At 42.3% G+C, this 27,586-nt stretch overlaps 4 protein-coding genes across 6 annotated transcripts; 3 read left to right on the top strand and 1 right to left on the bottom strand.

Moving 5' to 3' along the window:
- Positions 1-543: 543 nt before the first annotated feature.
- On the bottom strand, positions 544-1,781 carry LOC6537558 (procathepsin L). Its single transcript, XM_002098068.3, has one exon. It carries the CDS (start codon positions 1,593-1,595, stop codon positions 585-587), a length of 1,011 nt encoding a protein of 336 aa, XP_002098104.1. The 5' UTR covers positions 1,596-1,781; the 3' UTR covers positions 544-584.
- A 448-nt stretch (positions 1,782-2,229) lies between these two features.
- Positions 2,230-3,400, top strand: LOC6537557 (procathepsin L). The gene has a single exon (XM_002098067.3). It carries the CDS (start codon positions 2,299-2,301, stop codon positions 3,313-3,315), a length of 1,017 nt encoding a protein of 338 aa, XP_002098103.1. The 5' UTR covers positions 2,230-2,298; the 3' UTR covers positions 3,316-3,400.
- A 6,681-nt stretch (positions 3,401-10,081) lies between these two features.
- LOC6537556 (hatching enzyme 1.2) lies at positions 10,082-12,059 on the top strand. The gene is given in 3 exon segments (XM_002098066.3): positions 10,082-10,219; positions 10,221-10,389; positions 10,754-12,059. Coding segments are annotated over 3 exon segments (1,050 nt in total). The 5' UTR covers positions 10,082-10,144; the 3' UTR covers positions 11,560-12,059.
- Positions 12,060-12,576: 517 nt separating this feature from the next.
- On the top strand, positions 12,577-20,648 carry LOC6537555 (ATP-dependent RNA helicase p62). 3 transcript variants are annotated; one of them, XM_002098065.3, is made up of 5 exons: positions 12,577-13,013; positions 15,918-17,045; positions 17,176-17,414; positions 19,371-19,549; positions 19,728-20,648. In XM_002098065.3, the coding sequence occupies exons 1-5, from the start codon at positions 12,592-12,594 to the stop codon at positions 19,917-19,919; spliced, it is 2,160 nt and encodes a 719-aa protein (XP_002098101.1). In that variant the 5' UTR covers positions 12,577-12,591; the 3' UTR covers positions 19,920-20,648. The 3 variants fall into 3 exon arrangements, with proteins under 3 accessions (XP_002098101.1, XP_039231104.1, XP_039231105.1); XM_039375170.1 differs by lacking the exon at positions 12,577-13,013 and adding an exon at positions 15,052-15,077; XM_039375171.2 differs by lacking the exons at positions 12,577-13,013; positions 19,371-19,549; positions 19,728-20,648 and adding exons at positions 15,052-15,077; positions 17,994-18,862.
- Positions 20,649-27,586: the final 6,938 nt, after the last annotated feature.

Raw genomic sequence — 27,586 nt, 5'->3', positions numbered from 1 at the left:
GTGTGAATATTAAGCCGGTGGCAGCGCCAGTTGCCCAAAAATTTACGGTGGCCCGTAAAAGTTCCGCTCCAGTCATAACTCAAATTCATGCCTCCCAGGGGAAGGAGCTGCTCCGCGCTGCCAGCGCATTTGATTTGGCCTCAACGCCCAACGCAGGACTAAGAAACACCCGACAAATGAGGCAGCCAACCGCAGCAATATAATTCGCCAAATCTAAGGATGCAAAACGACATTACCGCTGGAGATTCTGGAGCTTCTCACCCCAAAAACCTGGCAGATTAATCATTCGGGAAACCCTTTTGCGGCGATCATAGCCGGCTTTCCGTCTTGCCCTGAATTTTAAAGATATTTCGGAATTAATATTTAACCTTAATGAGCTGACACAATTTAGAGCTTGGGAAAGACAAGGCGATATTTTTCGATATATACATATGTCATGGAACACGTCAACCTTAATAACAATCTAAAAGCAAGTGAACTAAATTTGAAAAATATCTATAATATCTCGAACTTTTGGAGCACCAAGATAGTTTCTTAAAATTATTAATCGGAATAAATAATCGGCATTTATTGAACGGAATCGCTTAAACAAGAGGATATTGCGGAAGGGTGGCTACCCCACACATGTTGTTCGCATTTCGAGCCAGTTTAAAGTAGCCGCTTTCTCCCCACTCGGTCCCAAAGGAGTTCTTTATTATCCAGTAGTCGCCCCACTTCGGATGGGTTCCAAAGCCAACCAAGAGAACGGAGTGTGTGAGATCGTATTTGGCATTTCCACACGACTGAATCCTCAAAATGCCGCCGAAGTACTGATCGAATTCCTCGTGGAGATGGTCAATGGACACCGCCACGGGTCCAATATTGTAGACCACCTCCGCCAACTCCCGTTCATTGTTGCCGGACAGTGTAACGTATCCCCGCAAGGTGCCTGCACTATTCCTGGGATCCCAGTGGCACTCTTCGTTTTTGGGCTTGTAGGGATAGGACTTCTTGGTGGCAATGCCAAAATCTCTCGTGTAGTTGAAGGCCACGCTTACCCAGCCAGCATTGCAGCCTTGGTTCGGAAAGGGAACACAGTCCACTAAATGCTTGGGCGAAAGAGGCACCAGCTTTCCGTTCTTCTTCGCCAGGTGAGCCTCCAGAACGCCGGAGGTGGAGAAGGCCCAGCAGCTCAGGCACTCGATACCCTGATCTCCCACTGGCGATATATAGCCGTACTGCCGCCAGTCGATTCCTCCGGTAATCTGGTCGTAGGTCTTGTAGTTCGCCGATTTCGTAACTTCTTCAGCAATCGGTTCCGAAGGAACAGCGATCGCTCTACGACGACTGTGAAGGAGGCGGAGATTTATGTCGGAGAACTTGTTCAAGCCCATCCTGAATCCCGATTTGCCCTGGGAAAAGAGTTTGTTGTGATGGGCAATCGCCTGCACCTTCTTTTCGTACAGCCACCGGTGGTATCCGTCCTCTTGCCCATATCGCTTTTTGTATTTGTCCTTGTACCGCGCCCACTCCTCATCAGTCACCGAAGTCAGGACGAGCTCCACGAGGAGCAGACTAAAAAGTACTTGGATTACTAGCAACTTAAAGGAGATCATGGCGAACTGATCATGTCCAGTGCAGATTTACAACTGATTTACAGCTTGAAGAGCACGAGATAAAAAGCTGGACGCGATTGCATTTTTATTCATAACTACTCATAATTTTAAAGAAATAAACAAGAATGAATGCTATAGTCAATAAACTCGACTATTCGTTACCCTTTGCTCTTCCATTGCCGGAAATCTTGACCAGTTCGTTTATAGATCATATATGTATAAAAGTACATGTGTTAAAATACATAGTTAAATGTAGTTAAAATATGTAGTTTATAATTCAATTAAACACATTTCGTTTTTTATTAAAAAACTTCGGTATTTATAGAGTAATCTCGTAAACATAACTGCTAGCTTCAAAAGGCAACAAAAGTATATAATTTATTCTAGAACTAAGACAAATTACTCGAAGACATAGCAAAACGTCATATTAGCTATAGGTACTAAAAGTTGAGAGGTCAGGGCTTAGAAGTAACACAGCCGGCTCATAGCTATAAAATATATAAATAAATAATATAACGTTATATGTTGATAATATATATTTTACTTTCATCGTAATCTTTTGATTTTTTCCAATGTCAATAAGCAGTTTAAATTAAAGCCCCCAGATAATGCATTCGCTGCCCACCAGGCAGCCAGAGCAGCTCTCGATTTCTAGTTTGTGCAGCTCAAAATTATTTACAAATCTACTTTGAACGCGGTCGCAATGGGCACTCCTCGGCTGCCCTTAGTACGAGGTATAATACTTGTGCTCCTTGTGGAGTTAGCTTTGGCTGCTGTCAGCGATACGGAGTGGGACCAGTACAAGGCTAAGTACAAGAAGCAGTACAGGAGCAGAGATGGTTACCACCGGGCGCTATACGAACAGAGAGTCCTGGCGGTGGAGCAGAACAACTTGCTCCATTCCCAGGGAAAGGTTGGATTTGAGATGGGAATCAACCAGTTCTCCGACATAGATCAGAGAGTGCTCTTCACTTATCGCTCGTCGATCCCTGCGCCCCTGGAGCCGAGTACCAATGACTTAACGAAGACTGCGAACTACCGGAGCTACGACCAAATCACCGGAGGAATCGACTGGCGGCAGTACGGCTATATATCGGCAGTGGAAAATCAGGGCACCGAGTGCCTGAGTTGCTGGGCCTTCTCCACCTCCGGCGTTCTGGAGGCCCATCTGGCGAAGAAGAACGGAAAGCTGGTGCCACTTTCACCGAAGCATTTAGTGGACTGTGTTCCCTATCCGAATAATGGCTGCAGCGGTGGATGGGTGAGCGTGGCCTTCAATTACACGAGAGAACATGGCATCGCCACCAAAGAATCCTATCCCTATGAGCCTGTGGCAGGGGATTGCCTATGGGACAGCAAAACCAACAGCAGTGCAGGCAATTTGGCGGGCTACGTCACTCTTGGTAACTACGATGAAAAGGAGCTGGCGGAGGTGGTATACAATATTGGACCCGTGGCGGTGTCCATTGACCATCTCCACGAGGAATTCGATCAGTATCTCGGCGGAGTACTTAGTATACCTGCGTGCAGGTCTTCGAGAAGGGACCTTACACACTCTGTTCTAGTAGTTGGTTTTGGGACCGATCCGAAGTGGGGAGACTACTGGGTAATTAAGAACTCTTATGGCATCCAATGGGGAGAAAGCGGCTACTTTAAACTGGCTCGAAATGCGAACAACATGTGTGGAGTGGCATCGCTTCCCCAATATCCCACGTTTTGAATAAAATCTTAGAAGAATGTGATATCTCTTAATTTATATCTGTTCCTTAAATAAAGTATCCAATTTCAAATAATGCAAATTGAAATTTGTATAATGACAAGTCTCGTTAGTTGAAACTGTGGATAATGGGTCTGCAGGAAAGCAGAATGCAAAATTTCCCGGTTGCTGGTATTACCATAGTCTTCCGTAATCATAAGGGTTCCTTGGACAAAAGTCTGCGCGTCAAATACACTTACTGGGAAACATTAAGGTCTCTGTCAGAGTCACAGAGTCTCCGTGAAAACGAAAGCTTAACAAAAAAGTAAGCTGATCAAGCCAATGCTTATATACCCTTTAATTACACATTAAACAAATGGTGTATACCGTATACCAGATAAATACAAACTTTGATATCTTATAATAATTTTCTGTTAATTCTCTTCTCTGATTTTTGATTTTAATTTTGTATATATATATTTTTTTTTCATATATTCCTATGGCATCTACATAATCTGAAGTGTTAAAATCCGGCCAAATTCCAAATTTCTTACTCTCCGCAATGGAATTAAGACTTATGTGTATGATTTATACAGCAGAAAGCAGGACAGGCGGACAAACAGACGGACAGACATGGCTAAATCGACTCAGTTTTTGATACTTTTTATGGTCGCAAATGTCTCCTTCCCCCTCTGCAAACTTCTCACGGAAATCAATATACTCTCTGCAAAGGTATAATAATGGGAGAGTGTTCTATTGAAATTCCAATTGAATTCTTATCGCCAAGTAATGGCAATGCACTTGCAGTTCCTCGAAGTCAATGGAGATAAGCCCTCTGTACACAATTAAATGGAAAAAAGTAATTTTTTTTTAAATAAAAAATGTGTATTGTATGTATTATGTATATAGATAGATATTTAGCTGTTGAACTGTATGGATGAGTATGAGAACAAAACAAAAAATGTTATGATGTGTTGGCAGCCCTGTTTTACAACCAAACTGAAGGAGAGCCAGACACCTTAAAGGTTTGATGTAATTACAGATTGGTCAATGCTAGATTTGTCATTAATTTGTCACTAAATGCCTGCAGTCAGCCCGTATACTCGTGACTCTTTGCCATGGAGGAGGACAGCTGATTGAGCAGCGGATACGTAGGGACAATTGATAAAATGTGATAAACGCGCAGCAGTGAGAGACAAATGGCGTCCAGCTTTGTGCATTAGCACGTGTCCAGGACGAGGCAGAAGCCACCACTCGTACACAGAAAGAAATGCTTATGGAAGGAAGTACAAGTATTCCGTATAGTGCTCAAAGAGCGCTTACATATATATGAATTATATATAATTGTGGAACATCTTTCGCATGACAATTCGTGAATATTTGTAATTAGTTTGTACAATTCCACGAAAACCAATAACATTTTCTCCCTGTGCAGCCGAGAATGGGACTGCCAGGGGACTCGAGGCAGCCAGCCAACAAATTGAATTTATGGCCAGGTCTAAGTGTTCGGGGTGTCAGCCTGGTTAGGTCTGATTCATTTGCCAGATATAGCATAGCTATATAGCCGGGTGAATCGGGAGTCCGGGAGTTGGGGCTGCTGCTCAAGTGCTGCTTTTAATTTCCGACTCAAGCAGTTGGCGATTTGCCGGCCCTGCGGCCTACAAACAATTTCAAGCAATTTGCCTAAAAGTGGGCAACAAAGTGGGCGGCGCAATGGATGGCTGCCAGTCTATCTGGGGGCATGCATCTAAATGAACTTTGCGTGCTGCCCCAGAGCAAAGGAGAGGGGGGAGGGATACGACAGAGGCAGATTCAGATACTGGGAGTCAGTGGCAGTGTCCCCTGGGGACAGCAGGCAACTCTCACATTGATATGATATACAAATTTAGCAATGTGAATAATTTATAATTGCCACGCAAGCAACTAAAAGATCTAGTGACACACTCAGAAAATTAATTTCAAGCAACAACATTAGCCGTCACAATTTTGGGCTCGCAAAGCATGATAACAATATGTGATTAATGTTTTTGAAGGGTTTTATTGCACTTTATTTTGTTGAGGTTCCAAACTTGTTTTCTCCATAAAGTGGACCAAGTTTTTGGTAGAGCTTCCATCCTTTTATTGCTAATTTAGTTTCTAATTGTTACTGTTACACATATAGACTCATATTATTTATTACCAAAAAACATTTGCTCTAAAAGTAAGAACTTCAATTAATTACATGGACAAGCAATTCAATATGTTGTTCCTCATGCATTATTGCAACTACTTGATAAAAATTTAATTTTTTCCAGTATTTCTTCTCCTTCTTGACAATATGCAAATTCTTGCTTTTTTGATGAGTATTTTTTCTCTCATTGTTATACCCAATACTCCTAGAGCAAAAGGGTATATTTGATTCGTTGAAAAGTATGTAACAGGCAGAAGGACGCTTCCTCCTTATAAAGTATACATATTTTTGAGCAGGATCAGTAGCCGAGTCGATCTGGCCATGTCCGTCTGTCCGTCCGTATGAAGGTCGGGATCTGAGGAACTATAGGAGTCAGGAACTATAGGATATACCAAGATATTCGCACTTCCACTAGCTGAGTAACGGGTATCAGATAGTCGTGAATTCGATTTTAGCGTTCCCTCTTGTTTTTTTCTCTTATTGTTTTTATTTATTTATCGCATTCACTTCGCATTCGCAGTTTGCCGTGTTGAAACCAATTTGCATACTTCAGGAAATGCCTACAACAGCGTTTCTTTTTATTTGCCCGAATCGAATCTGGCGGGAAAAAAATTACTGGGCTGGTGGAGAGCCAGAGCATTGTTTGCCATACTTTGCTGGAAAACCAGAACCACAATAATTCAGTAAGCCGAGGCGCCCTTCAAAAGCCATCATATGTCAGCAAACTATAAAAATCGCCATAAATGTATCGCAGCTTCCATGGAAAATCATAAAAAGTGAAAAAAACACATTGAAATTACAAAAATGTACAGATTGCATGCAAAAAGATTTTAAGTGTGCTGGGGCCGTTATTAAAGTATCAGAATCTCGTTGGTAACAAACCAATAATCTTCCATAAATTTGCTCTTGAAAATTAACGAACCAACTTTAAGCAGGATAGCAAAAAAAAACAGCAAGAATTGATTTAACTTTTAATAATAGCTTTTAATGAAATCTTAGATTTTATTAATTTTATATATATATCGTATTTATTTATTTATTCTGATGTTTAGATAAAAACATTTATTGCTTAGCTAGTAACTTACATGTGTAAAATAATCGATTAAGACTTCCTTAGTTATTAGCGTGCTGTGTAATTTCATTATCTTTAATTACTTAGTGGTAGTAAATACAATTCCTGCATTGCACAAAGAGAAGTCCGAGTCGGAATATTAGATTGTCATCGCTGTTGATCGAAGTTTTTCCGCCATTCTTTAACTCACAGTTAAGCCGTCTTTGGCACAACATTTTTTTTTCCTAGTAAGGAATTAATATGAGTCTTTTGTGGGGGAAATCGAGAGACTTCCACTCGCCCACATTAAGTTTCAGCATCGCAAAATCGACATTAGCGGAATTAAAAGTTTTCCATGCGGTGGAAATCTTGATAAAAAGTTTCGCACTTCCGCTTTATTAAGCGCAAAAGAATTAAACAAAGGGCGGGAAAGTTTCCTTTCAGCGAACATTATAATTAATACCCCACATAAATGCGTTGTTGTGAATATTCCAGAAATCCAACTAAGAAATCCGTTCCATTTCCGTTTAAGCAGCTTTGCAAGCGGCCATTATTATCTTTCTATTATGCAGATTAAACCATTCAGTTGCTATCAACTCGGCCACAAATCACTGGAGCCGCCTTAATGCAATTCAATTAATTCAGTTGCAAGTCTAATTGGAGATATCAGTTTTTGGTGTCAAAATAAACCGAAATAATGTGTGGGGGGGGGGGCTGAATAAAAACAGAAACCAAAACAGAAACAAAGGCAAATTGCAAAAGGCAGATGATGGGGTATGTGTGGCATTGTGTCATTATGTAATCAAATCAAATAACAATTTGTACTTTGTTAAATTTCTTGTCGCCATCGATGGTTGGCTGCCGGCTGTCTTCGCCTCGAAAAAATATGCAAATTTCCATTATTTTCGTTTGTTTCTTAGGTTTTTTGTATTTCTTTGATTGTTTGTCGCCTTTGTGGCTTATTGTTTTTGGCTTCGATGTTTCTGTGTTTTATTACGTGACAACTTTGAATTAGTCGCTGGGTTTTGACTTTGGGTTCGCTCGCCTTTGATTGTTTGTGTTTTGCCTTTGCTGCCTTAGTATTTCGCCATCTCTCTCTCTACTTTCCGCCCCGTCTCTTTCGCTCCTTGGGCGTATCTCTCTTTCTAATACAGACCCTGTGTGGCGCAAAATTACTCGGTGTCGCATTTTTATTGCCCAGCTGACACATAAAGTCAAGTGGCGGACTCAATCGAAGACAGACCCTCAGCAGTGGACTCTCACAATGGGTTAAAGTGGGCAAAGTGGGCGAAGTGGGTTAAAGTAGGGCGGGGCAAGGACAGGTTTACGATTGCAGGCCAATGATATATGACAATTACAGTCCATATTGACAATCAGTCAGTTGGCCAAAACAATGAAAACTGCACAGCATAAAGGGTTTTCAAACGGATAATCAATGTTCTATGTGGATGTCGACTTTTCTCTTTGAACTCTATTGCTCCGAGCTATTTCAATACCTTGATTCATTCTTCCAAGTTGCATAATTTAAACTCCTTCTCTTACCAGCTGTAAACATTTATCTCAGAGCCAAAGAATCCTATAGCTTTAAGAGGTGTACTAAGAATGCCTGTAATTATCCTATATATACATATATATTTATATAGAGCTCTACTTTTTAATCGTAGTATTGAATACTTTTTCTGTGTACTTAGCAACTCATAATTATTTATTTAGCAACCCATAAATAAGTTTTGCATTGCACAACGTTTAAGAAGTTAAATAGAAAAGAATCTATAATATTTACGTAATTATCCAATATACAGAGTAAGATGTCCTTAGAAAATAATTATTTAATTAAATATTACTTACCTACCTAAGTACACTAATACACAAATTTCCCCTCTGTTTGAGTAAATGAATAATTTGTGCGAAAGCCCTCGATTAACTCGGCTATTCCGGAATCCAAACATAATTTGGCACACATGTAAGTAAATTCATTTCGACTATCGCGATTAAATGTGTTTGAGCCAGATTCGTGAGCTGTTGTTGTTATGCTAATTAAGACGGAAAACTAATTTCGCCTAATTAATGATGACCGATTAAAATAGATTGTCAAATAAGCCCCGCCCAGATGGAGATGGAGATAGGGTATTCCGGGTTAACAGCTTAAGCTGCCAACTGACTAATTGGAACCCCGGAAAGTGCAAAGTGCACATTGCAGCCCGACTTTCCAGGCCAAGGTGTCACATATCAAAACCATCCTACCATCCTACATACAGACAGACACAAACGCCATCACAAACAAGTTGAAAGCAGTAAGCCAGGCAAACTGGCAGACAGTAAGAAAGACAGTTAGTTGAGCAGCCTGCACGCGAAACAAATAAGTCAATACTTACCTTGATTAAAGGATCTAAATATTATATATATAGTAAGTTTGTGATATTGATATGATATTGTCGAATTACAACTTAACAATAGCAATAGCAAAAAGTTTGAAAATACAATGTGTGACAAAAAAAGTTATACTTTGCATAATTCGCTCAGGAACAGTTCATTGCAATTAATTCTAGATATTGTTTCATAAGATTCCATTTTGAGTATTTACCGGCATGCAACATGCAAAGAGTCTATCATGTGGAAAAATATCAAAACATTTTTCAAAAGTGTGCACTCAGGGAAATCAGGGAAAAAAATTAACGCTATTCGATATCAAATCAGGAACGAAACGCATCAAAAGCACGGTAAACTCGAATTTTTTTTGTTTCAAGAACAAAAGTTGAATTTCAAGAATAATTCAAGAGAACTAAATTCACGAATAATTGGAGACTAACATTTGATTAGTACGATACAGTACTAATTTAAGAGCGATACATGTACCTACTGCTTTAAGTATGGGAAGTACTTAAACTAAATAATAATAATACTTGACAAATTTTGATAAGTGCATTATTCACGATTTAAGCTATACAAATTGACAACTGAAGTATTTTATGAACGAGATATTCTTATTTGCAGAGCAAACACTTTTATTTTTCAAAAGTTTGGGCTGTTTGTGGGTGTTGCAAAAAGTTTTCTGCAAATCGGTAAAAAATGTTCAATTCTAATTTAAATGTGAAAATATATCCAAACCTATCCAGAAGTGTGGGCGCGGCAGTCCCTTAACAATATTTTTAAATAATATTTATACACTATAGGTTGACTTGCAAGCGAAAGTACTTTGTTTGCCAGAAAGAGAATTTTGGTAGTAGGCCATACCAAAAAGCATTGAAGGTCGTTGCCCAAAGCCGCTAACTCGGCTTAAATTACGTGAGCGTCCAGCCCAGTTCAAGCCTGGTTTAATCAAAGAGTCTCGGCCGGGTTTGGTGGTAGAGCTTAAGCTGGGCTTTATCGAGGAGATTTAGTGCTGTTTGATCAGAGAGTCATAGGTGTAAAAGTGAGAGGGATAGGTGCTTTGCTGCGCGGTGATAGATTTGGGTTTTGTTTACACGCGGCCGATTGCGTGGCGTCTGCCCAACATCGGCGTTATTTAGTTTTATTTTCGCACATTTTGCATAAATTAAGGTGCCAAGACTGCAGACTTTGGTAGCCGCTGGAGCTGTCGGGCTATCAAGCCAGGTTCAGTTACCAATTTCGTGTGCAGCCGTTCGGTTTGAATGCGGCATGGCGTGGAAGAAGTGAGCAAACAGCGATCGAATGGAAATATAGTCACAGCCAAGGCGAATCCCATAGTCTATAATGTGTGCTCAGTTGAGTGAATCAGTGGTGCAGCTGGTGCTGATGGTGGTGGTGCTAGTGGTGCTATCCGCACCACCGTTCAGTGAAAGTGCCAAGCTCCCTGTCCGCCAGTTTGCCGCTGGAGTGGATTTCTTCGAGCACGAGTTCACCAGTGTTGCGGAAGGTTCGTTTCACTCCCAGTTTTCCCAATGACTCCATGAAACACAAAGGCCATTTTTGTTCGATTTGAGTTGTGAAAATCTTAAGATACCTAGTTCGAGCTTTAAAATGTACGCAGGAAGGGTATTCAACAATTAATGCAAATTAATACAAATATCTTATTGGAGTTCTGTTTTGCAGAATCTTTCAAGAATATCGTATCGAGTGTCAAAAAGAAAATAGATTATAATATCGGATTGATACGCAGGCCTACCAGTATCAGGAAAATTGCCATACGCCACATGATTAATGTGAATTTACTGTTTAATTTGCTGTTGCTGAAATAGTTTTGATAACCAAAATATTTAACAAAAACTGGTTCCTTTCAGATGAATACGATCCCTACGGACCCGACATCGGTGACGACGATTTGGGAATCGACGATCCGGAGACCATGCCCCGCCTGTTTCAAGGCGACATTGCCATCGATCCGTACACCTACATCACCCTGCGCCTGGGCGTCAATCCAATGAGACATCCCAAGCGACTGTGGCCCAATGGAACGATTCCCTTTGAGATAAGTCCGCGATACGCAAATGCGGAAAGAGAGGCCATAATACAAGCCGTGAAAACCTTCAACTCCCTGACATGTGTGCACTTTGTGCCGTACGACGGGGAAGTAGATGACTACCTGTTGATCGAACCGCCGGTGGAAGGACCCCAAGGATGTTGGTCCTACGTGGGACGAAGGGGAGGCGAACAGGTGGTATCCCTCCAGAGACCCGATGAGAACAGTGCCCACTGCTTCAGCAGCGAGGGAAGGATAATGCACGAGCTCATGCACGCCATAGGCATATATCACGAGCAGTCCCGAGCAGATCGCGACAACTTTGTCAAGATCCATTGGGACAATATTGTGCCGCGGTTTAGGAAGAACTTTAAGCTGGTTTCGAAAAAGAAGGGCAAGTACGCCTTCGACTACGATTACAACTCCGTGATGCACTACGGCGAGTTCTACTTCAGCAAGCGGAAGGGTGAGAAGCCCACCATGACCCCCCTACAACCCGGAGTTAGGATCGGACAGCGAAAGACCATCAGCAAGATCGACTGCCTCAAGATCAACGAGCTTTACGGGTGCCTGCAGGGGCGCAGGGCCAAGATGTACCGCAGTTTCTGCCACCTTCTCGGGCTGTAAATGGAACGTGGCTAAGAGATATAATTCTATGAATCACATTGATTTGATATTTATTATTTTAATTAATTAATTCGTTGACTTTGATACAAATACATTTGCCGCAGTGTATGTCATGGCTGCCGCATGCACCAAACTAACCAAAATATGCCATTACTCGTAGGGCAAGAAAGATAGTATTGTTCGATGAAAAGAATATAACAGATAGATCGTAATTTGTGGGCGTGCATTCAAATATTCTTGAGTCGACTTTGCTCATGCGCATAAGGTGGAAAAATAAAAAAATAAAGAATATTTCCCATAAGAAGCATAGATCATATACATACATACACATATGTATTGACATCTCATATGCACATTTAAAGCAGTAAACTGCTTACTTACGCATCTCTTTACTGCTCGCACCTATCCATATGCTTTAAAATAGTATTTCCTCAGTAAAAGAAGTTTTATTAAAAATGAGTAAATAAAATAATAACTTTATATAATTAAAATAAGAAACTATGGAGTTAACTGCAAACTCTAGTATAACAAAATAAATAATTTTAAGACTATTGAACAATAAATAATTATGTATGTATTAAGCAATAAACGAAAACTGGGGTGAGTCTTTGCTAATAGCAAAATCACATAATAAAGGTTATTTAAAGCAATATAAACCAATCTGATCACAAACGATGTTTTAGTAGATTAGAAATAGGAAATTTAAAAAATATTAAAGATAACGATGACGAACCGACAACGAATTTAATTTAAAGTTAGTTTCAGCAGCAGTTTAAATAATAAAAACTTATCGGCCAACGTAATGCGCGGCATTCAGCCGACAATCGATAGACCGGCAACCAAATGGTCACTCTAGAATGCGTTTTATAGCTAGCGCGCTGCGGTCACACCGACCCTTGGCTCGATTTTTCCTCTTCACCTAGGGTCACTCTAATTTTGGACGAGGTTAGGTAAGACACGCGCGGATGTCGCGCTGATTAGGATAAATCCGCCATTAGCATAACACCCGTGTAGAGCTAACCCTTCGGGAATATGCTCAAGCTAGTGCAATACATAGCCCCCCGACTGGGCGGCGCCACGCCCAGACCGGCCGGTTGCGGCTGGGGCAACATGCTATTGATTTCGCCGAAAAGTTCCGAGAGATGTATAACGAAACGTCGCCATTTTCTTTTCTCCTCCGCCAGCAGCAGCGGCACTTTCGCTTCTTCTTCTTCGCTCTGCACCGAACACCGACAACAGTTCCACGGGAGTCGCAGGAATCGGGAGATATTACTGTCCCCAAGCACACATAGTAGTCTTCAAGTCCAGTCGCAGCGTGCGTTTCGAGACAGTTCGAAAACAGAACCAGACGACTACCTAGATTCCATCCCGAAAGCAGAGCAGCGGACGAGAAGGAAATCGCTTTTTAACGACCCCGACGAGAGAACAGAGGAAATCAAAATTGAAGGAATAATGTGAGTACATCGAAAGATTTCTTATGAAATGCGCTGGTTTTTTCCACTCGCTGTCGCCATTTTATCACCCTTCGTGCCTTTTTTTTCTGTACACCTACGAAGCGAGGTGATGAGTAATTAGTATTAGCGAAAAAGAGTGAGGAAGGGGAGAGAGAGAAAAACACATGGTTTGCTAAAATTTGACATTCGGAGGTGAGGTTTTCAGCTATTTGTTGTTTTTTTTTTGTTTGGCCCCCACATCCGCAAAAGAATAACAAAAGCAACAAGAACGACAGCGCACGTCATAAAAAGAATTTGCCTGATTTGTGAAACGTGTTCTTGCTTCGTTTGCTTTTTTATAGCATTTTAATTTGTCTGTATGCCCCGAACACGAACACGCACTCACACAGCGGCACATTCAGACTTTCTTGTGTGCGTGAATGCCTGTTGACGGCGGCATTTTCGCGTGCTCGTATAACAGATTCGTAAGTGTGTGCGAGCGTATAACAGTCGGCGGCTGTCACTGACTCGCGCCATCCTACTCTCTCGCCAGCATACCTTTCTATCCCGCTCTTTCCCTCGCTCACACGCGGTTTTCTTAAGATATTGCGATGTATTTGGTATTTAGGGAATTATTTAAAACGTCTGCTTACGGTTATTGACCACAATCTGTAAGGTTATTAAAAATAATATTAGTTCACTAAAACTTTAATAATTTCAAATAGATTTAAATTTTTTTTGGTATAATTATGTTTGAATACTTCTTCTTCAATACCGAGCACAATGTTATGAAATAGTAAGAAGATAGGTTCTCCTTTTACTCTAAAATTTCCATATCCTAAGGAAAGTTCCATTTTCACACAATATACTGGCAAATAATCGGAAATCTATTTTATTTATTAAGCTGCGCCTTTTATTGCTAAAGCAAGCATTTAATTATTATGAACAATGCTTGTTATAAAAAGAAAATTGTGTATTAGAAATCAATATAGATAGTACATAATGATTAATACTCTATCACACATTGAAAGGTAATAGAGTAGGCCAGTTCGTGAACTTCGCCATCACATAAACGGCCCCATTAGTCTAAAATGTCAAATGACGCCAATTGATTATGATGAGGAGCTGCTCCCCCTTTGGCTAGCTTGCGATTCGTCTTTTCGCATGTCAAAAAGCGACAGGTAGACACACAGAAAGTCAGAGGTGCCCCCTGGGACCTTGCAACTGGGGGGGAAACTAGGAGCAAGACATTTGGCTGTCTCATAAATGTTCAGAGCGTTCCGCTCCGCTAGTTGGGCACAAATGCTAGCGTGCCAGTGGGTCCTACAAATATACGTTTACGTTTACGGCGGTACGGGGCTCAAATTGACAGAAAAATAGACGAGCAGACATGGCAGTGGATCATGGAGCACCCCATAGTGATGCCAACTAAGGTTGGAGCTACTAAAGAAAACCGATATAAGCTGGAAATTTCTAGGTTTGTAGGAAGTTTTTCCTATTATAGTAAAATGGTTGGTAGTTCATTACAAGTATGTTAAATATATTATTTGGTTGATTAGAATACAACTTCATCTAGAAGCAGTATTTATTAGCATATTGTATTTACACCCTGCAGTGGTCTTATCATACTTTCTAATTTATTGCCAAAGGGTTTCCTATTCCGTTTTTATGCTGTAATAAAGTTCCTTAGCCAGATCTGACTGAAACTGCCCCAGGTTGATAGTACCAGAGCAATAAACACACAGCTCCTTACGCGGGGTTGTTTAGTTGCGCAGTTTGGGGCTGGTAAACTGGGGTGAATCGGTGAACAATCGGTGGGTGGGAGTAATAGTAACCGTGCTCGAATTGCATGTTGTTGTCAATCAAATTTGCTTTACTGTTTGCATTATTCGAAATTTATTTAATTTCCCTAACACGCAATTAGTTTTATTTAAGTTTATTGCGGTTGTAGCACAACTCTATGTCAGCTGTTTAGCAGCGTCGAAAGAAATCGAAAAGCGAGAACTTACCTTCCAAGTCGGCCAGTCGCAGTTGAAATCCAAGTCCCAACTAGCAGACGTCTAGAACCGGCAGCATGCGAGCAAAGTAAGCCAAGTCACTCGGGTTTTTCCCCCAAATTGCTGCTGCCAAAGAAATACTTAAGAAAAGAAAATGCAGCTGTCTTCACCTAGCCCAAAAATATGGGCCCAGTTAAGCATGGTCTAATTCTCGAAGGCCGCTTTTATTAAGGGAAAATACCGAGCACAAAATGATTTTAGATGGCAGATAAGGAGGAATTGATTATACAAATGTACAACGCTAAATCGCTCACAGATAATACCGACCACCGACCTTACACAAATCCACAATATTCGTTCCACTTTATAAGTTTATGAAAAACGTTTGTACTATTAGTTTGTGGTTCAAACATCTTCACAAAGAACTGCAGTATCTTAATTATACAACCAAACCACAATTCGATTACTCAACTCAAAGTGTAATGCTTCATCAAAGATTCGACAAAACTCGAGGCAGCAAAATAACAAAGTGAAGTCGTTCGATTTTAATGAATAAGCAAAAGCCCTTTGATACTTGACACAAAGTAAATTTCGGCGATTCAGCTTATTCTTATTCGAAATAAATAAATACATTTTGTTAGCAGAAATTTAACTCGTTTGCTCAAATTTCATCAGTTAGCGTATTCATTTGGTTTTTTAGAGAACGAAAAACCAAATTACATTTACATTAGAATGGAATACCAAACAAAAAGGCGAAATAATATTGTAAATTGTAAATGTATTAATTTTATGATAAATCAATGTACCTTAAATGAAAATAAGCTGCAAGATGATAAAGATTTCTTTTCTTGAGCATTCCTTCTCTCTTCTCTCCAGCATTTTAATTCCTTCATTAGATACTCATCGATTCTCTTCTGCTATTTTCTAGGGCACCACACGATCGCGACTTTGGTCACAGTGGACGTGGCGGTCGCGGAGGCGATCGAGGCGGTGATGACCGGCGAGGAGGCGGCGGTGGAGGCAATCGCTTTGGAGGCGGCGGCGGTGGTGGTGGCGGTGGCGGTGGTGATTACCACGGCGTAAGGAATGGACGTATTGAGAAGCGCCGCGATGATCGCGGAGGCGGCAATCGTTTTGGAGGTGGTGGTGGTGGATTCGGTGATCGCCGAGGAGGAGGTGGAGGCGGCAGCCAAGACCTCCCCATGCGCCCGGTCGACTTCTCCAACCTGGCTCCCTTTAAAAAGGACTTTTACCAGGAGCATCCCAACGTGGCTAACCGATCACCCTACGACGTTCAGCGGTATCGCGACGAGCAGGAAATCACTGTGCGCGGACAGGTGCCAAACCCCATCCAGGACTTCTCCGAGGTCTATCTGCCCGACTACGTCATGAAGGAGATCCGCCGGCAGGGCTACAAAGCGCCCACCGCCATCCAGGCGCAGGGCTGGCCTATCGCCATGAGTGGCTCGAACTTCGTGGGCATTGCCAAGACGGGATCCGGCAAGACCCTGGGTTACATCCTGCCCGCGATTGTCCACATCAACAACCAGCAGCCGCTGCAGAGGGGTGACGGACCCATTGCCCTCGTGCTGGCCCCCACTAGGGAGCTGGCCCAACAGATCCAGCAGGTGGCCACCGAATTCGGTTCCTCGTCGTATGTGCGCAACACCTGCGTCTTCGGCGGCGCCCCGAAGGGCGGCCAAATGCGGGATCTGCAACGCGGCTGCGAAATCGTGATTGCCACACCCGGACGGCTTATTGATTTCCTCTCCGCCGGCTCTACTAACCTGAAGCGTTGCACCTACTTGGTGCTGGACGAGGCTGACCGCATGTTAGACATGGGCTTCGAGCCCCAGATCAGGAAGATCGTCTCACAGATCCGGCCCGACCGGCAGACGCTCATGTGGAGCGCCACCTGGCCCAAGGAGGTCAAACAGCTTGCCGAGGACTTTTTGGGCAACTACATTCAGATCAACATTGGATCGCTGGAGCTCTCCGCCAACCACAACATCCGCCAGGTGGTGGACGTTTGTGATGAGTTCAGCAAGGAGGAGAAGTGAGTAGCTATTGTTTTCGGCAACTATAGTTTTAGTTATACAATTAACCCTAGCATTTGGAGAAGTCAATTCCAAGGAGTTTATTTTTATACAATTTTTGTAATTAAATATTTTCTTTTATAAAACCAGGTTGAAGACCCTCCTGTCAGACATCTATGACACCAGCGAGAGTCCCGGCAAGATCATCATATTCGTGGAGACAAAGCGGCGCGTGGACAACCTGGTGCGCTTTATCCGCAGCTTCGGCGTTCGCTGTGGAGCTATTCACGGCGACAAGTCGCAATCAGAACGAGACTTTGTCCTGCGCGAGTTCCGCTCGGGAAAGTCCAACATCCTGGTGGCCACCGATGTGGCGGCCCGAGGACTGGGTAAGTTTGTTCCCGCATCGTTTTAAGACACAAAGTAGTTCGCAGCCGGAAGAATATTATTTGGACGGGCCTGCTGGCTGGCTATAAGGTTACACTTGCTAGGGACATTGCTTACATACCATCACTACTAGAGAACACCGCACTTAACGATCACCCAGCATCATTACACATACCCACTACTTGCGAGCAGAACCTAATCCCCGTAAACCCACACCCCAAATCCCATAACCGCACTGAAATATATATATATCCCGGTATCTATCCACATCTAGCGAGCGCGCCAACTCAGAAACAGTTTTTTTTAGACATAAGCCAAATGACGAAATCGAATAATCAACTTGAACTTTTACCCCACCCCTGCCCCTGCCTGACCTGCAACCCGCCCCCACCCCCACCCGCAAAACCCGGCCCAACCCCTGCTAAAATAATGTATGAAATGATGCGTATGATCGTATGATCTATATGCACTGCGGTGTACCTGGTACGCAATTTTTGTCTTTGTGCGTGTCTCTCTGCCTCTTTCTCTCTCCCCTCTCTCTCTCTCTCTCTCTCTCTTTCTTGTTTCTTTCTCGTTTACAGAGGCCGATTTTGGTAGTATGATGGGGAGGATAATGAATGAGCGGCGACCACTGCGAACACTCGTGACTTGAGCGACTTTTGCCAACATCAGAATCAGATCTGTTATGATATATGATGATAGCACACCCTGTGTGATATCTTGCGCAAAAGGACCGATGAAAGTTCTCAGATTCAGACGGTCGAGAGACACGAATATCGAATATCCCCAACATCATGCATCATATGTGGCCTCTGCAGTCCCCGACTTTTTGTTGAGAAAGAATGATAATGCGTTGATGATACGTTTTTGCGACCAAAGACTACCATCTACCAACCAAAAACCATCTACCAATCAACCAATGATCCAACAACAACAACAACAACAACTGAACCGAACCATCAGAGAGCCAGCTTTTTCCTCAGCAGTGGATGGCGGAAGGCGGCGTGCAAAGTATTGACGTGGTGGCCTGGCCCTTGAGAAAGCACTAGAATTGGACATGCACCATGTCGACAGCGACAGCAACAGCCAACAGCAAAAGCCAAAGCAAAGCAAAGCCAAGCAAGCAAAAGCACATTGACACCATCCACAACACAAAAACCAACCACACTCCCAAATAAGAACACTCGACATTTGCTTGAACCACAGAGAGGACGAGATCCGGAGATAAGAAGATGTGTGTGCTTTGGAGGATCCAGACGAAGATGCTGCTGCTGGGTGCTGCGTCCTCCCAAAAGCTCACTACCACCACCCACTGACCGCGTTTGCCGCCGCATCAGTTAAGACCACTGCTCCAGGACGAAAAGGCGGCCCGCTTGTTGTTGTTAATCCTCCCAATAAGTTAACTCTTTATATAATGGTCGTGTCTCCTCTCGGTGGTCATCTCCAAAATGGTCCATGTGAGAAGAGAGCTTAGTGTCAGAGGCGCACGCGGCTCAATGCAACAAACTCTCCGCTTCGCCGTGCGATCGAGATCGCTACCTTGTTGTTTCTGGGGAGAGTTTGGACCACGAGCTGCGCGACGCCAATCAGAGATTTTGATTGAGAGAAAATTGAGTGAAACAATTTATAGCACCAAGAAGGTAACGTACATTTTGAAACATTTTCTTTTTTTCTCTAAAAAAAATATACAAACAACCCACAAAACAAAAATACCATAGACTCAATAGTATGCTAACGTATAAAAAAAAAAATGAAAAAAGAAAAGACAAGTGTATTCAAAGTGTTCAAGACATCTCGGAAAAACGCTAAAAATTGTTGCAAGCGAGCGCGCATAGTGGAAAAATCATTTGGCAATTTGAAAACTGTTCGTCAATTAAATCATACACCCCAATTAAGTAAAAACAGCCAGGAGCTCGAAACTAATCTGCGTGCCTTCTCTTTTCCCCGGACATATGTAGACGTGGACGGCATCAAGTATGTCATCAACTTTGACTATCCGCAAAACAGCGAGGACTATATCCATCGCATCGGTCGCACTGGACGATCCAACACAAAGGGCACATCCTTCGCCTTCTTCACCAAGAATAATGCCAAGCAAGCCAAGGCGCTGGTCGACGTCCTCAGAGAAGCTAATCAGGTGAGCTAATTGGGCAGTAATACAGATAAGTTATGCATACCACAGTTACATATTTCTGTTCTAATATGTATAAAATCCTGTGTCCTATATTCCAAATCCTACGATTGGTATGCAGACTTACTGATCCCAGATCAAAAACGTGAACACAATACTAATGGTTTCTTTTTATAATTTCTAGGAAATCAATCCTGCCCTTGAAAATCTGGCCCGCAACTCACGCTACGACGGTGGCGGTGGACGCTCCCGTTATGGAGGCGGTGGCGGCGGCGGTCGTTTCGGCGGCGGCGGATTCAAGAAGGGCAGCCTGAGCAACGGACGCGGCTTCGGAGGAGGCGGCGGCGGTGAAGGCAGACACTCGCGCTTCGACTAGATCGCGGACAATTAGAAGAGCAGTAATAGAAGCTATAGGAACAGGAGATTTCAGTAGCTAAACTAAACCGCACTAGGTCCTAAGTTAAATTAAGTTCATAGCTTAAGTTTAAGATTTCGTACTACTTTCACCAAACCATTGACGGTTATTCTCAGACTTAAATTCAGACTTTTAACTCTGTTTAATGAAACACCACAATAAGCGAGCTATTTGAACATAGCGAATTTATGTTTAAATGATTTGTAAGTTATTTGACGCTGCCCGCGAGGTCGGTACACAATCCAATTGAAAACAACAAAAACCAAACTCACTCCTTAAACGCAAAATATTTTCAAATATCATGTGATAATTTCTTAATTTAATGCAACCTATCACTAAACTAAAAGCAGATGAAATCGTAGCGCGAGGAGTATATTGATGTAGTGAAGGAGGAGGAGGAGGAAGTAAGGATCATTCCCGTCTGTCCCGTCTTTATGACAATGAACAAAGGATGACGAGCGACCTTTGTTTGATAAATAAATTCTGCAAATTACTTTTGGAAAATTAACTTTTGGATACCTTTTATGGCTCAACAAGAATAAAGCAAACAAAACAAACGGGATTTCACTACTGACACTAAATACAAAAGAAAAACTGTATGTACAAGATGAGAACTCTTCTCACTTCAATTTAATTTTTCGGAAAAAATAAAGTGTGTGTATACCTATTACAACCTAAACCAACAACAAACGTGCTGTTTTATACATTTTATACATTGAGTTCAAGTGAATTGTGAGCGACTGGGTCCCACAAAGGAATTCCATTAACCATGAAAGGTTGCGGGTGTAAAATAATCGTGATTGCAGAAATATTTTCGCAGACATCATTAAATGCGAGACTTGGTCGCTCTTGGCAGTGTCACCCCAGCAAAACACCCCAGATAAGAGCTGTATTTTCTTCAGGATGAGGGCACAAGAGTTGCCCACCTATGCCGCCTTCTGGCCAAGATTGGTTTTCGCGACTGAAAATTATATAAAATGTGAAAGCACTAGGAATCATTAAACTTGTTAATGTTAGGCAAGAATTTATAGGAATCAACAAAATATATTAAAGTAACTTTAATTCAGGACTCATAATTCGTAATACCTGGTACATTTTTGTATGTTTTTGCTTTAGAACCGTTTTCGAGAGCGTAGTCAGACTGGTTTTCATTCGCATCAATTACTCCGATTTGAAGTTTCAACTGCGTTCTGGAAATCAATAGTTGGCAGCACCAAGAGAAATAAGCACGGAGGACCGGCGGCCAACGTGTCCGTGTCCGTGTCTTTTGACACCACATTTAGGCGCAATGAAGCCAATTTACTTTCGACTTGGCCTGCTTCGTTGCTCGGGTGCCACGACCTTTCTTTGTCCATGGGCCTCATCCGTGGTGGTATGACAAGTTAGTTAGATTGTTGGGACCAGATCGGTCCACTTACCCCATTTGCAGGACGATTTCTGGGGCCCGATAATGACGCCGCCGGGGACGTGAATGTGGTCGGATTGGAGGTCCTGCGATTCGCTGGCTCACGAGACGTCGCGCTCTTGCGGTTGCGGTCAAGCTGGAAGTCAAGAAGGAAGTCATTTGTTAAATTGCTTGAATTGGGCTGTGCGGTTGGAGGACGAAGAGGATGTTCGGGGCAGCTTTGATTGGCGATATGTAAAGCCGAAGCAACTTTGCGAAATTTGTTATCAAGTTTTGATGCAGAAGTTTGTTTAGGTCAGTGCTGGAAAATTTCTCTCTTCTTTCTCTTGCCATGATGGCTTCAACACAAACTGCTTAAATTTATGGACTATTCAAAATGTGATAACTCTTTGTACACAAATTATTCTTAAATTGTTAATTACAATAAATTTATTCAAAACTACAAAGCGTTTAAAAAGTACATTTATAGATGATCTTTATTGAAACTACTCGTACAGCAATAGATTCTAGATTCATTGAAAAGCATTTATTTCATTGAAGAACCAAACACATTTTAACCACGCCCACTTAAATGCCCATAGTTTAAAAATCCTGCAGTGACGTGGTGTAGACTTTTCTTGGCGGTAAGTATTTATTTTGTCAGCTGAAGTTGCTAGGAAACTAATAACTAATAAGTAATAAACAAGCACTCTGAGTAAAGGACATCGGATAGTCGGGGATTGGCTAAGAAATTGGAGTAAGATGTACATAAGGAAACTCCATTAAACGAAAAAGTAAATTCGTATTCCGTAATCTTTTGTTATAATTTAAGGCTAGAACTAATCGCATCAGCAGGCCAGCGATGATAGCCCCAAGTTGAGCATTAAGCAGCCACACAACATTTACTCCATGCTGCATCCACTTCGCCCCTCCTCCATCATCAAAAGCCACATTCCACGCTCCACGTTCGCCTCTCAAGCTCATTTTCATTCTTATCCCCTAGCATACACTGAAACAAATATATTTTTAATAACGAATCCATTTAAAGACTAGCACAAAAAACCTAAACCTTTTATACTAAGTACTCATAGGCTGACATCGATACTTTTCTGGCACTAAGACACATATATTTGAACTGAAGGCATTACAGCAAACCGTGCATTTATTTATTTTAACTATAAAATACGGAATAGTTGGTTCGCTCTTTTTTCCTGAGTGGCTCGCAGTAGCTAGCTTCGAGTGCCGAGCCGCTCGAGGAGGAGGGCCACTTAACCGAGAAGCAAGCAGGTCACTTACTTTGCTGTGCGCGCACTCGGATTACAAAGGGGGTGCCACCAGCATAAATTCATTAAATTTGCCTAATTTCGTTTTGCCAGACGCATACATGGCAGACATGGCAGTCGTACACTCCGAATCTGAGAATTGCCAAAGAGCTATGTAAATGGGTGGGAGTGCTGCGGGATTGGGCAAGGAGTCAGGACAACCAGTTGAAATTCATTGATTGTATTTACAACGCCCGCGACATCACCGCTCCACACATGCTCGCTGCTTTTGGTAATTTGACGCGTTATCACTTGTGTTGAGTTTGTTATCATTAAACCAGCGGCGCCGGCTGACGCACTTAAGCCAAATCAAAACTCGAGGAAGCCGAAATGTGAACCGGGCTCCAGGATCCAGGCTCCAGGCTCCAGGCTCGAGTTCATAAAAGACCGCCTCTTTGGCCTCCCGCACGCACATTAAGCACGCCTTAACTAACAGCCAGGCTGGGTCGCTTGTTTTTGACAACTTGGGCATAATAAGACATTAACTTCATGCACATCAAATACTTTATTTATGGCCGTCTGGGGTGAGTGCTGCACTGCAGCGAAAATATATATGTATGTTACTTGGAGGGATATTCAAAAAAAATCCTTATGAAATCAGAAATAAATATTTAAGTTGATATGACTGCACAAACTGTATTTACTTATTTTATATTTAAAACAAAGTATATAAAGTAAGCCTTTGCTTAGAGATTCAAAGTGTGTGGGAATCAATAACTGCGCAACAAACGTAGTTTTGCGCAGTGTACCTTCTTGTGTACAGAGTCTGCTTCCTGGGGCACTTCAAAAGAAGGCGATTGCGGCTGCGAATACCACGCCCAGTCGCAGATCCAAAGAAGCCAAAGTGCCGCGCCGTCTTGTATTTCTCGGTCTGCTCATAATTTCGGCTCAGTTCCCGCATTTCAAGGGGCTCCTGGCCCCAACCCTCCCTCGCCCACGCCTGCTTGATTTTTAATTTCGGTTACCAGAGCCCCCAAAACGCCCCACCACCGCTCCTGGTCCCCTGATATCGGTTCGGTTGCCCTGGCCCGCGCTGTCTGTTTATTTACCATAGCTGCCTGTTTGGCAAATTAAGTGCAATTGCTTGAATTTAATTTCATGCAAATAAAAGTTTTGATTAGACGCCACACATTACGCACGCCCCCACCCTGCCCCCACCCTGCCCCCATCTTGCCACCCATTAGATCCACCGACACATGTTCGTAATTAGGCACTTGGGCATATGCATGTGTGTGTTCGGCAGGCTACGTGGTGGTCCACGTGGCGTATGCGTAATATAAAACGGAGCGCATGAGATTCCCCAAAAATTGTATATGTGCCGGATATGCGGGTAATATAAACTATGCGAGTTGGGGCTCGTAATAAAATATTGCGATGCTCTCCCACTTGATTTCCTTTTGCTCAAGCAGGAATTTTTCAAGAACTCACACAAAAAGCATATACGTACGTAGTAAGTACACAAATCTGATGTTAGAGGGCTCCATTAAACTGGTGAATACTAAAACATGTTTTATGTTTGGTTGTCTTCAAAATGTGCTTCCTTAAATTTGTTTCATTTAACTTACCAATAATAAAAAAAAGGTTTTAATTAACAAGGATATGGAGCTACTACTTATTCATTTAAGAACATGCAAACAAATTAACACACCTTAAACTGATCTGCATGTACCATATAAATATAATGGGCTTAATTTTGATAAATTATTTTATAGAAACATTTTTACAACACTTTGCATTTCTAAGACCATTATATCCCAGGGGTGTCAGTCATCTAACAGTTCACTTTATGCTGCCAAAATAATTAAAGCACCAAATAATTAATAAAGTTCACTCCGACCTGCCATATGTCAAATTTAATTCCCCGCTCGACAGACCAGAAAGGGAATGGGCCAGAAGTTGGCTGCCCGATAAAGGCACTTCATTCTGTGCCATTTAGTTTGGGCCTAAACTTGCAGCAATTTGTGTCATATTTCTGGGCCGCCACGCCCGCACGGCACATAATTCAATAAAGCGTGGGCGGGCCACATGCCGTTCACGTCCTTGCTCGCAGCCCAGAATCCCAGCCCAGAATCGCAGCCCGTGGAGCGAGTGCCAGCCCGATGCCTGCATAATGATGTCGCAGCACATTACATATTATGTAAATATAAAATTCAATTGTTTAAGCATTTAGCAGGCTGCATAATTTATTAAAATGGCACACCTGACGCATGCCGGCTGCCGGCAGGAAACAAAGGCCAAAGTTGCTCTGGGCTACACTTGAAAACGTGGCTTCGAGTAAGCTAAATTTGGATTTGTGATGCGAAACAAGTAAAGTTGTTATAAATAGAACAAGTTCCAGGTTTTCATTACTATAAAATCAAAATATAATTACCCTAAATGCACTCCAACCCTTTGGAAATCGTTTGAAAAGAAACTTGGAACTTGGAACTTAGAGCTTAGAATTTTGATGTAGGCATACATTTTTATTTATTTTATGTAATTAGCTGAAGATGGCTCACATTGCATTAATTTTTTTCAGTGTGCCAGCCAGCCTGATGGGCGATGATGCTGCGTGATGGCTGCCTCAGCTTGTTCGCATCAGGGTGACGTCTATTGGCTTTTGTTGGGTGCAGGCGACGCTGCCTGACAGGAATATAAACAGGAGGACGGGATGGTTGGATGGGAGGAAGGGAGGTTCTGGGGAGCTGGCGATGCAGGGACTGCACGCGGCGATGAAATTGATTTTTAAACTGCCAGCGGAGCTCATGTCGTTAGCAAATCATAAAAGTGTGGCCGCTGCTGTTCCCGCTCCTGCTGCTGCGCTTAATAGTTGTTGTTTTGTCATCGCATAATGAGCAAAGTGCCGTTGTTCCACCAGCTCGAGCTCCTGCTCCTGCTGCTGCTTCGCAGGATGGGCTCTCCTGGAGCAGCGGGCGGTACTGCATCTGACATTAAGTAAGATGGATGGCGTTGACGTTGCGTGCAGCATTTAGCCCTGATCCCTTTGAGTCCATATTGATGCCAAAGACGCGTCCGTCGCCTTGGGGCAAAATTCAATTTGACCCGCCGATGGCTTTGGTCAACTTCATTTTACGCTCAACTTTTAATGGAGCGCGGCCAATGACTTGATGAACCGTGTTACGTTATTTGCGCTCCACAAAAAAACGAGAAAAACCAAAAAAATAATTTGTAAAATCGCTTTAGTAAAATCAAGGAAAGGGACATTTTCCAAGATTACTTGACATTATTCCTAAATAAAATAAATTCATAAAATTAATGAAATAACTGAAAGAAAATACTGTTTTTTGAGACTGCTTAATGTGAAAGAAAATTGTATTTTACCAAAAGCTTTAAATTCCCATAGCTCAAGGATCCTTATTCGAGTGCCTCCAACTGCTGAATGGTTGCTAAATTAGCGTTGCAAATATCCCCTAACGTTGTTGTTAGCCAACTGATTTTCCATATTAAAGTTGCAGTCAAGTGGTCTGTCCTTCAGGGCTTCCAGGTCCGTTGTTGCTGGACGCGTGCTTTTATGCAAGATTTATGGCTATTTAAACGACGCATAATGTGTCCTGGCTGCTGCTGCTTCCTCCTCCGCCGGCGCAGACACATCCACGACCACACTCGGGCGCAAAAAAATACTAACGGGGCCGTTGAATGTGTGCGAGCTGTGTGTGCAAACACCACGCCACACCACACCACACACACACTCCTTGACAACGTGTTCAAGTGGTTCTGGGCTCCTGCGCCTCCTTCACCCCATTACACCCACTCCCCCCACTGCACCCACTGCACCCACTTTGGACCACCCACCAGCCCGTCCTTGCCATATTTTATTTACATTTTTCACTCGTCGTCTGCTTGGCACATCCTGTTGTTGCCGTTACTTCTGGAGCGGTCACTCAAAGAAATGTTCTTGAATATACTCGTAGCACAATTGAAAATATCAATAGTAAAGAGTAGTAGCTTTATTTTAAATATATTTCTGATCTTTGCTAGATATGCCGACAGATTAAGATTTTACTACATATGTACCTTTTATCCAACTAAAGAAATTAATGACGTGATCAACTAGTTATAATATAGGAAATAATAATTTAAAAATAATATTAAACAAAATCCTCCAACAAATTTTCTCTGAGTGCTTTGTTGATGCTCCTGCGTTGACTGAATCCTTTTTTGTTGCCCGCCTGCTGTTTGCTTTTACTACTCTTCTAGGGTTTTCCTTTCGGATCCATCCCCCGCAGCTCTGCATTCGTTTTATTTGCATTTTTGTTTCATTTTTCTAATGAGCTGTAATTTCTTCTTTTATTTGCAGGCGTTATGCGTGCGTACACAAACAATAAACGGCAAAAGGGTGAGAGTGTGTGTCTGAGGTGTGAAAAACACTTCTAATATGAAAATGGCTTTCCTTTCCGCCCAGCTTTCACTTGGCCCGGCTGTCTGTCTGCCCTCCAGCTCCAGCTCCAGCTGCAGTTCGTGTTCAGGCCAAGGCCAAGTTACCAAACTTGTAATTACTAAGGCAATAGCATTCCAACGACTGAGAAGAGCGTGTCTCAGTCAGTTCTGAAACCGCCGAGATTTCATTACGGCTAATTAGAACTCGCATGTGGAATGATTGCTGTACTCAAGCGCTTCGATCTAACACTCACCCATATTTAATACAAATATTTCTGGCTTTGGTATTTCCGACCGTTACGAAATAAGTATTCATCATAAATATTTGTTTGTTGATTAATGTGCAAAAAGCGTAAGGAACTTCCTTAGTACGAATAGTTTTTCCAGACTTGGGACTTCCAGAATTTGGCAGATAAGATATATTTAATTTTATAAGCAAAAATATACGAACAAAGCACAATTAGGGGCAAAAAATGAATGTTAAAAAATTACTCGTCGCTTTTTAAACAGTAAGAGAATATACTTTGTTCTTATACTTGCAGATT

The sequence above is a fragment of the Drosophila yakuba genome, chromosome 3R (genome assembly GCF_016746365.2).
Source record: "Drosophila yakuba strain Tai18E2 chromosome 3R, Prin_Dyak_Tai18E2_2.1, whole genome shotgun sequence".
In the NCBI taxonomy this organism is placed as follows: Eukaryota; Metazoa; Arthropoda; class Insecta; order Diptera; family Drosophilidae; genus Drosophila; species Drosophila yakuba.
The sequence above is the reverse complement of the archived record's forward strand: the minus strand, read 5'-3'. Positions and strand labels throughout refer to the sequence as shown.

Coding starts and splice junctions, on each gene's coding strand:
- LOC6537558 (XM_002098068.3), bottom strand. CDS start 1,595: ATGATCTCCTTTAAGTTGCTAGTAATCCAAGTACTTTTTAGTCTGCTC.
- LOC6537557 (XM_002098067.3), top strand. CDS start 2,299: ATGGGCACTCCTCGGCTGCCCTTAGTACGAGGTATAATACTTGTGCTC.
- LOC6537555 (XM_002098065.3), top strand. CDS start 12,592: ATGCTCAAGCTAGTGCAATACATAGCCCCCCGACTGGGCGGCGCCACG. Junction 17,046..17,175: donor GAGTTCAGCAAGGAGGAGAA/GTGAGTAGCTAT, acceptor TTATAAAACCAG/GTTGAAGACCCTCCTGTCAG. Junction 19,550..19,727: donor TCCTCAGAGAAGCTAATCAG/GTGAGCTAATTG, acceptor TATAATTTCTAG/GAAATCAATCCTGCCCTTGA.